The sequence below is a fragment of the Diorhabda carinulata genome, chromosome X (genome assembly GCF_026250575.1).
Source record: "Diorhabda carinulata isolate Delta chromosome X, icDioCari1.1, whole genome shotgun sequence".
NCBI lineage: Eukaryota > Metazoa > Arthropoda > Insecta > Coleoptera > Chrysomelidae > Diorhabda > Diorhabda carinulata.
In genome coordinates, this window is record NC_079472.1 from 27,641,130 (window position 1) to 27,651,878 (window position 10,749).

Genomic DNA, 10,749 nt, shown 5'->3' on the forward strand with positions numbered 1-10,749 from the left:
AACTAGAAAGGAATGAGATTCGGTAGTGATAATGAAACAAATGTTGGTACGGTGAGATAATTCATATTTATCTTGAGTATGAATACTTAGATTATAATCTACATAAACAATTAAATTCGAATAAATGCAAAATACCTTTGTAGTTTCTCTAGAGTTAAATATGGTGATAGCTGTTCAAGTCAAACAAGGTAAGATACTGATTAGGTTTCTCGTTAATTTTTTAGTTGGGCTTAAGAAAAAAATTCTCTGGCGTGTCAGTGGACTTCTTCTGGTGCTATTACGTGTTACAGAAATGGGAATGAAATTATCAATCTGTTCCATTTTGTACCTATATCTTCATGAACTTTTAGGAGTAGAAAAATATGTGATATAAAGACATTCCTTTGGTATTTAAGTGTAGCAAATGTCAAGAGTGTTCCGTCTATCTTTCTCTTGTTTGCTTCTATTTTAATAGTTTTTCTTTGAGTTTCTAGTGTTTGTCATTTTCTATATTTAAACTTGTTGTTGTTCATTGATATCTAGTTTTAATATATTTCTAGTAGTCTTAAAAGAATAAATGAAATCAATAAAAGTCATTTCTCATTTTCCAAGACAACGTGCACGACATTATAATTCAAAGGTCAAAATATTGCATACGATGAATATTGCACATCGCTGGACATTATGATAGGCTTTAGCTATTGTATCATTTATTTTCTTTATGGTTGCTATCTCTCCAAAAATTAAAGGGAAACAGCAATAATGAACCAAGACGGTGAGACTCCCGACAGAAGTTTAATTGAAGTGATCAGCTGACCTGTAACTAGTTTCGAACCAAACTGAATTGAACTTCATCTGCGCGTTTTTGGAACAAAATATACCGCGACCTTCATTACGCATCTAGTATTGCTATCGTATATATAATTTTCTATCAGATATATCTCAATTTTTCGCCGGTTCTGTTGAATTTCAGATATCATAAAATTATTTTTAGTAGGTAGGTACAGTCCGCTGAACCAAGTTAGGAAGGTAGGTGCTTAAAAAAATATATAGTGAATCGGTACATAATTTGGGAAAGAAATATAGAATTATCCAAGTAAAAAATTGAACAAGCATTTAAAGAGTTGTAGAAAGTAGTTTATGAAAAGATGTTGAGCGACTTAGAACCACGGTTACACCAACTGTGAGGTCTCTTACAGCACCATGATGAGATTCTTTGAGATGCGATTATATTTTTGGAAATAAAAATAAATTACAGCGAACAATATCAGGATTATAGGATGGGTGCGTTGTTATCGTGCAAGATCTAGTTTGTCTTGGTCGCTCACGGAAAATGAATCTCTCCTCCACTCCATACAGAACACTCCAGTTACTGTTTGACCAACAGGAATAGATTGACGTTGAGTGATGCGATAATTATAGAAAAAAGGATCTTCTCTTCTGTTGGACGTTTCAGATACATTTATAACCACTGCTCACTTTTTTATGGGTGTCGATGTCTTGTTCAAATACCCATGTCTTATTTCTAGTGGTTTTCTGACCAGATTTTGTCGTCGTTCTGAATGTAACCAAAATATAGTTGAAGATCGCTTCACGTATTGCCTTCATGGCCAATTTCGTATTTCTGTTTAACATCTTGCAGACGTTTTTTTGTAAATATTAAGTTCATCAGAAAACACTCGAATAGTATGACGCCTTTTAGATGTGATTAAAGTGCGTCAAAGGCAACATTCGCGTCAGTGCGAGTGATAACGTACGCCGTTCCACGTGGGAGATCTTTTATTAATACAGAGCCCTCTTTGAACCACTCAGTTTTTTCAGGCACGGCTGTTTATGATGTATACTTGTTTTTATTTACCATATTTCAATTTGTGCAGGATTTTCGACTGTTTTTTGTTAGATTTAATTAAAAATATAATCGTGAGACATTGCGTACGTCACTGAAAAAGTTATAAAAATATAAACGAATCAAATGTGTATTGACTTCAGATTGGAAGAAAAACTAAAAAAGAGTTATATGGAAAAAATTCCAGAAGATTATTTAAATAAAACGCAATAGGATTTAAATATCATAAACACTTAGTCAGCAATTATTTTATTATAAATACGAATGATTGTAAACAACTTTTTAATGAATATATGTATCGTTCTTGAATATATAGTCCATTCAATACATTATAGTCAATTCGCTTGTGAAGTTAATTGTAATTTTGAGTTAAATAAATTTGTAAAAATATATTTTCAGCCATCGAAAATATAATTAAAGGAAGCCTCTTTGCTAGACAGTTCTGGAGGAAGTGACGCAGAGTTACCCTTTTCCACAAAGTATTTATTGCTGATTGCAATTTTTATATAAACTGCCATGCTTCACATGAGGAGGACGATTTACTCACTATTTATGTTGTTATTGACAAAATGATTAATCTGCTTTGAGTATTGAATATCAATCAAATAATAATGGAGATGTGTACACTATTGGTAGTGTTTGACTATAATAAATGACTACCACGTTGCTCAACTGGTCTTCGTTTAATAGAATACTGGATGATTGTATGAAATTTCTTTCAAATCATTTGAGAATTCGTTCAAGCTATTATTTTGTATATAGATTGTAGTAATATATTTAAATGACTCTTTTCATACGTTTTTAGCGCCTTTTGCTATTGATGAGGTTAAAAATGCAAATGAAAAATCGAAGCATAATGAACCCGAAGCACCTCCTGATAGATATCACATCGCACCTTTGCTATTTTTCTTCACTGGACTAGCAGGAATGTTACCTGTATCCTTTTTCTTAGTTGCAAACGATGTAGGTATTGAAAATAAATATGATTAACAGCTACAAATATAAGTACACGAAATACTGTTTTTTCTCAATGAATTTCTATTTTACATTTCTTGGCTAATATTGTGCTATTATCCAAATTTTACTCTAAACTATCTTATCCATATGTTTCTTTATACCGAAAACACCGTTTTTTGATATCAATAATTGATTAAGATTGGAGTAAAAGATTATATCGGGTAATAAGGCCTAAACAATAAATACGTGTGAGGACTGGGCGCAATGAAGTGGTTTGTAGTTTCTCCTTCCTCCATCCACCAGTGACATTGTGGATCATCCTATAGTATGGAGATGGATTCTTAGATGACTGAATTTTATACCTGTTCAGGTAGAGCAGTTGATTAGTAGGAGAGGCCATTCATGTTCGCAGAATTTGTCGTGCGAACAGACTGCACAGAGGCACCAAAAACGGGTTCTGAGCACCTTGGTGGTTTTTCTGATCCCAATCTGGTGAGTGAAGCAGTTTCTTCATTGCTTCTGCTCCCCGAGTGACAGAACAATCGAATAAGAGCTGGACCTTGTAACCTCTCACCATGTCTTGTAGAAGTTTTTCTGAACTTCAGCACAAGCCTAAAGCACGCTGTTTTAGTTGACCAAGTCCATCTTACTAATATCATTGTTTCTGTTTTAGTATTGGATGTACAAATTGAGAGATACCCAATATGACACATATGATTTGAAGAACAAGACATATCTTCAAAAAATGTTTGTGTCTGTTAGTTCAATAAGTCAAGGTTTTCCCAGCTTGATAGCTTCATTTTTATCAGCTAAATATGCTTACAAAATAACAGTCCGGAAGAGATTTCTTGTAACTTTGGGAGCTATAAGTTTCCTATTCGTTATTTTTACATTATTTGTGAAAATAAACACAGATTCATGTGAGTATATAATTGTCAACATATATATGAGGTCACTGTAAACTGTTCTTAACTCACATGTCAAAATTGAGTCGAGACATCAAAAATATCAAACAAGACCGAACACTTTTTCCAGAATATATTTATAAATATGTTTTATTCTGAGTTTAGGGTATAATTTAATAGAGAACATGTTTGGTTATAAAATATTAATTTTCACGTTTTGACGCAGTTCTGATTTTTATCAAGATACTGAATTTAAGCAGAAGGTGAAAGTATGAGAATAATAAGTTAGTTGGTTTTATGGTTGAAAAGACCTCTCCTTTCTCGATACTTACTCATGCTAACAAAACCAATTTTATATTTTACAATACTAGTAAATTCAAAAAATGGCCCTGTTTATTATTTTTAACAATTTTTCTTTGTCTCCCATTCAATTCTACCAGTGAAGTTGCACTAACAAGTACAATATGTGAACTCTTATTCTCTATCATATAAAAAAGATTTCTTCCCTGCAGATTGGGAGCTTACCCAAGGTGAACCCATACCAACAAAAGGAAAAGAGACAGTCGCCAGCAACTACCGGTCGATTTCTTTTGTCCCAGGCATTGCCAAGGTCATGGAGAAAGTCGTTAACCAGCAAATCCTGAGATATCTCAGCAAATGAAGAGGTCTTATATTTTCTTATCCATTTATACTTCATACTTAAAGAACCAGAATTATTCTTATTGATGATTCTCATATCTAATTACAATAAACAGTAATACTGTAAGCTCTAGGATATTTCTAGATCTTAGAAAAAATATGCAAGACATACAGATTATAGCAGCAAGTGGCGAGTGTAGATTTTGGAAGGAAATTTGTGAGAACGCATATGAGACCTTTCGAGACCCTCGCAACGCAAATACTAGACGAAAGCAGCTCTGATGCAAAGTAAAGCTCGAGGTAGCATGTAACGTGTACACTGGCCTAGAGGTTACCATGATCATGAAGGCGGTTCCCCCATGATGAGTTCTTTTCATTACACTACGATTGTGCTGATTTCTGCGATTATCCCTAATGTGGATAACTCGGGCGCGGAATTTTTGGTAGTCGGAACTGCGTACGCGTATAGTCTGCAATCCTTCATAATAATTTAATAATACACCAGCTCCCGTATACATTAATAGTTATAGTATATTCCCAGACTTCAGAATCTAACGAGGTTACACATTTCTCCAAGTAAATCAATTGTTATGTAAAAAATATTAAAAAATATTTGATTATTATCATTTGATTCCAGGGCAAACATTGTTTTTTGCAGCATCAATAACGGTTATAGCTGTTATTACAAGTGAGTGACACTTTCGAAAATAATAGCTGAGAAGCAAATAATCGTATTTTCCTTATATTCCAGTTTTTCATCCACTTTATAGCGTAACTAATATGGCTTTCATGTCACGATTCCCTTCGAAATATTTACGATTCAACATGTACGGCAGTTCAATATCCGCCATGTTTAGTGCTGTTCTTCAGATAATATCACTTAGTATCAGTGATAGTCCAACAGATGTAGCTCTCATATACTTCATCAGTGGAACGTTAGTGATAATGTTCACGTTTTTCTTATGTTGTATTATGAATTATTCTCCAGGCAAGTAATTCATTATTCATCCATAATTCATTCATTCATTCAAATTCCGAATCAGATTAGGACCAATCGCATGCGCACTTTCAAAATTGTCGTTCGTCGCATGCTCAAGCGATCGATCTCTAAACTGATTCGGAATCAGACCCGCGAGCAAAGCAAAATAATCAATCGTATCGCTCGAGGTAGCTATATTGGAAATATACGACAGCATTTTTTATCAACGGTGATTAGTTAAGATGATTCCAACTTTTTGGCTTGTTCACAAGTGTTGAGGAACCAATTGCTTCGCTATTTATAAACTTTTAGATAACTTGGAGCAATTTATTGCAATCTTAAGAAGTTTCCTGAATTATCCCAAAACAGATTGAATCCACCGAAGAACCGTGACTATAGTAACTCATCTATTCGATGTAAATATCGACGTTATTTTTATTGGCTAATTTTGTACAATCTGGTGTGATAAATCTTTACTTGTGTTATGTGGGGAGTTAACATTTCGGATTGTACAATTTACCCCAAAATAATGTTTTAGCTTTTAATTTATGAGATGCCAAATTAGTGGAAACACAAATTCACCGGTAAATAATAGAGATTTACTTAGATTTTTACCAGTTATCACGAACTCTTTCAGAGCACTTGCAACTCAAGAAAAATAAGTGATGTAATTTTTTCACTACATTTGTACCAGGTCAAGGGTGTTTCAACATATTGCTGCTACAAGTTGTGAAGTTCGAGGGTAAAGTGAATCTCGAATGAACGCGTACTTAAAAGCAACCACGATTACAAAAGCTTGTTTTTTGTCTTGTCTACCTCATCGAAAAATAATCAATTCTTTTAATGCAAATCCAACAAATTTGATCATGAATGAGAAATTCCACATATTTTTAGTTATTAACTTTTATTGGAAAGAAGAATCTAGAATTAAAAATGACGTTTCGAGTCATAGTCTAAAAGAATTTTACGAAGCTGCTCGAAGAATCTGGCCAATGATTGTTGCACTTGTGATTACAACAGCTGCAGCTGGACTTGGGCATGCAAATATAACAAATCTGGTAGTTTCTGAAGGATACGTTGATAACAAAACAAGCATTTGGTATAGTGAGTATGTTTACATGTTTACATAACAGGAACATAAATTTTTCACGAAAAATCTATAACTGCATTTACAGTTATATACATAGTTTTCTCATCATCAATGTATTTTTCATTTTTATCACCGTTTTTCACCGTTTCTAGAAATTTTTTTCTTGTTTTTGGTATTTAACTCTGTTATGAATCTATGAATTTTTATGAATGAATGTGCTTTTATTGATATTCCATGTTCCATATTCCATGTTCCATATTCCATATATTGAGAGCAAAAATATTATTCTCTTATTTTTGGGTGTACATTTGGTAAGGAAAGGTATTTTATAGTTTGATTAATTGAATCTTCAATCTCTTATTTTCAAATTGATCATCATAATTAATATTTCAATTATTATTTAATTGTAATGTAGGGATTTAAAATAGTAAGTGTTTTCTGGGGTATAATTTCGACTCAAATATTCAGTAGGTTAGATGATAAGTTTATGTTATAAAAGAAAAATGTTAACAATATAAAGTTTGAAACAAAAGGCAGAACAATGGAAATATAAACGTAACGAAATAAAAAAATGGTTAACGTCTTTAAACAAAATACATCTTTTCTGAAACTCGTACGTCTATGATGTACAGTATATCTTAAAAAATCAGTGCTCGCGTCTTCTAAGAGACTGACTCTCGCGAGATTTGCGTTTAAATATTATTTATTATGACATTTCTTAAACTTGATTCGTCGCAATGATGTTGGCTGGCACGAACATTATGCTAGGTACTTAGTTAAATAATAGAGAGGAGAATAAACGAAAAACGATAACTAAGAGAACAAGAAACGAAACTAGAAAATTTTCTACATTATCGACAATTTTCTATTTAATATATATTAAATAAAATCATGTACCTACATTAAAATGTGAAATCCGCCAATGATTAATAAGATTAAAAAATTTAAGCGACATCTATTATCATATTTTATAAACTCCTATTTAATTATAGCACGACGTTTCTAATGTGAATTTGGCCATTTTTCCAGCATTACTGAGCCTCTTTCAGGGGAGGCTCAGTCCCCATCTTCTTATACCTTCATCTTTTACATTAATATTTTGTTTTTATTCTCATTTCTTTTCTCTTCAACATAGTTCTATTTGTACCAAGGGCTGCTTGTCTCTTCGCTATTACCTCTTATATTCTAGCCCCGTCGCTCTTTTTTATTATACCTTTATAAGTTTCCATCACTTCCTTCATCACAACTTCCAATTTTTACTTTGTCCTTTCTTTCTTTTCTTTTCTTGGATTATCTGATATACTTACTATTTTTTTGCCTTCTATAAATAATTTCTCACAATAGATTATTATACACGAGTGAATTTAGGCACTCTTTCCTACTTTTTGCTTTAGTTTTCTAGTCCTGTATTCCTCTCTCTTAGATTTTCAATCACCTCAGAATACCTTCTTTTCCTTGGTCCTTCTTTTTTCCTTATTCCTTTCTATTCTATGTCAATCTTTTTTTTGTTGCTTTAAAATCTGGCATTCTCTGCATGTGACCCAGCCACTTTTGAATTTCATTATTTTGCTGGGTTACTATATTTTGTTCTTTCTTTAGCACTTCAGTTTTGATTGGTCATTTCTAATAGTTCTATTGTGAGATTCTTATATATTTCAAAGCTTTTCTCAGCTCTTTTCCAATTGTGTCAAACACCTGCTGAATGTCTTCCGTTGTCTGGCGGTCTGTTTTTTAGCTCGTTACTTCTATTTAACACGTTTCGCTTATCTTTGTCACTGCTCATTATCTACTTGCTCTTCTACTAATCGTTATTTCTCTTTTTCTTCTATGTCTTCTTGTTATTGCACTTCGCAGTTATTTACTTCACTTTAATTTATTCGGAGCAAATTCTAAAAACATGTTGAGTAGTTTTAATTCAGAGCCGAACTTTTACTAGTTGCTAGTTTTTCGTTTATTCAAATTTGACAATTTGTCGAAACGTCATTAATATTTTCTATAAAAAAATATATTATCTTTCCAAATAGACCTAGAAGCAATCTAAATGTCAATGAATGATTAATTGTATTTTTTTCACCATTTGCCAGATTGCAATCCATGTATTTTTGTAACTAAGTGCATATTTACTTCTCTATTTTTGGAGTACTAATATATTTTGAGTCTTACTTGGGCGAGAGGAATATTTCGGCGATTATTTCCACTAACTTTTGAAAATTATAGATACAGTTCTTCATTTCGAAAAGAGGAGTTTCCGGATGCTGAATTATAATTCTAGTTTGTCGGTTTTTTATTATTGAATGTACATGAAATCTGTTGAATCAATCTAACTATTTGTTTATCCCTCAATTCAAATGATCAATGATCATAATGGAGTTGGTTTTGTTTTATATTTAGAATTTTTTTCATATCTAGGCAAGTATTTTGTACCCACTGTAACTTACTTGGGAGCAGATGTATTTAATTTGGCTGGAAGATTTTTTGGACGAGGAATACATACAGTAAGTGGAATATATATACAAAAAGTTCATAATTTTAATAAACTGACTAAATATTGCAATTCAATTTACATGTATTAACTGAAAATTGATTTTTAAGAAAAAAGCAGCGCTTTGGATTATCTTAGCTGCTGCTATGAGAAGTTTCATCATAGGTCCTTTATTTTTGTTTTGCAATGCTCAACCGAGATCTCATTTGCCTGTTTGGTTTCCTCACGATTACCAATATATAATTATATTGGGAGTATACGTATTTTCTGGATCAGTTCTAGCCGTAACACAGGTTCTTAGTTTACCAAAGTAAGTACTTAGATAATTTTAGTAAGAAAAATATATTGGTAGTAGGAAGTTAGAAGATGGATCGATATACATAGAAGGGTTGCTACTTAAGTTTTGAGATATGGTAACACTAATGTAAATATGTCTAATTTGACATCGCCATAATAAAATTTGACATTTTTAGTAGTGAACGTAATCAGAACGTGTTATCATACGAATGCTATTTGAGTTGTTTACAGATACTTGAAACATTTATCTTGGTCAACAAATGTTCGTGTGATGATTTTCTATGACTTTCGACGTGAATTAAACCAACAGCAGTATACCGATCGACATGCTTTGACTTCTAGTGATAAAAGAGTTTAATCGTGGTCGCACTTGGCAACGGGATGAATTTCGTAAAGGTCATCTGAAATCTGACTGTTGTGCCAGAAAACGACATGACATACTGTAAGATTGAGGCATACCTGGACATTAGTTTCACTCGCATATATCCAATATTGCATGAACATTTGTCTGTCAAAAAGACCTGTTCGCGTTGATATCGCATAATTTGACAATCTCTTAAAAAAAGGTCGAACGGACAATTGTGAATGGTACACCGGCATTTGTTTGCCAAAAGTGCTCGAAAAAATCAGGGAAACTAATCGCAGAAGACGAATCATTCTCCATCACGACAATGTGAGCTCTCACACATTAGTTGAAAAAAATGTTTTTTTGTTTGGCACCCAATGATTCTTTTTTATTCACACAGATCAAAAATAAATGGCGAGGTAAAAGTTTTTCTACATCTGAAGAAGCGGTTTCAAATCACAATCAATAGAGCCATAAACAAATTTTGAAAATTTGTTATTAGCAATTCTCGTACAATTTATTTAAGTTTTTTTATTCAAAAAAAGTGATGATTTCCATTTTGCATTTTTATTTGAAGTTGTTACAATTTTTGATTTCCTGCCAGTTGTTTAGTAGACTCATTTTTCTCTAATTTTCTTACAGTTTAAATACCTGATTAATAATTTGCAGGACAATCACAATCACAATTTGGTTGTTGTTTTAATATTTTTCTCGTGTCTTATTACTGTGATAAGAATATGTTTTCATCTGAATAAACCTGTTGAAAGTCAATCAAGATGACTTATTCCGGAAAAGATTGATCTTTCAATTGTTCAAATATGATTTCTTCTTTTAGGTTGGCTGGTAACAAGACAGAATTAGCTTTTATCACAACGCAAGTAATTGGAACAACAACAGGAACTTTGGCTGCCTTTTTAAATCCAGTTTTTGTCAGTTTATTATAAAGGGGAATAAAGAATATTTTTGTGATATTAATTTCTTTTCACGTTTGCACCTATTCTGCACTCAATTTCTTGTATTCGTTTTTCCATTTCGGCATCAATGATAAAAATCCTGTTTATATATTATAACTTCAATATGCAACAATTTTACTTATATTTTCAATTCTTTACTTATTCCATACAAAAATTCATTTGAAGATCGATTTACAAGACATTTGTGAAAGCCTATCAAATCGTTTGTTTCGAATAACTCATCACAACGACTAAAATCTTCTTGTGTGCTGCTAA

At 32.4% G+C, this 10,749-nt stretch overlaps 1 protein-coding gene and 1 non-coding gene across 2 annotated transcripts; both read left to right on the plus strand.

The window, feature by feature from the left end:
* Positions 1-125: 125 nt before the first annotated feature.
* On the plus strand, positions 126-10,491 carry LOC130901692 (equilibrative nucleoside transporter 3-like). Its single transcript, XM_057813227.1, has 9 exons — positions 126-188; positions 2,631-2,788; positions 3,456-3,702; positions 4,964-5,014; positions 5,078-5,314; positions 6,200-6,409; positions 8,805-8,890; positions 8,988-9,187; positions 10,356-10,491. Exons 1-9 carry the CDS (start codon positions 161-163, stop codon positions 10,462-10,464), a joined length of 1,326 nt encoding a protein of 441 aa, XP_057669210.1. The 5' UTR covers positions 126-160; the 3' UTR covers positions 10,465-10,491.
* On the plus strand, positions 4,643-4,800 carry LOC130902812 (U1 spliceosomal RNA). Its single transcript, XR_009060468.1, has one exon. It is a non-coding gene; the product is annotated as a U1 spliceosomal RNA (small nuclear RNA).
* Positions 10,492-10,749: the final 258 nt, after the last annotated feature.

What these genes read in the sequence shown, in the direction of transcription:
- LOC130901692 (XM_057813227.1), top strand. Translation starts at nt 161, where the DNA reads ATGGTGATAGCTGTTCAAGTCAAACAAG. An exon ending in AGCTGTTCAAGTCAAACAAG is followed by an intron (nt 189 to 2,630) that starts GTAAGATACTGA and finishes ATACGTTTTTAG; the next exon opens with CGCCTTTTGCTATTGATGAG. An exon ending in GAAAATAAACACAGATTCAT is followed by an intron (nt 3,703 to 4,963) that starts GTGAGTATATAA and finishes ATTTGATTCCAG; the next exon opens with GGCAAACATTGTTTTTTGCA.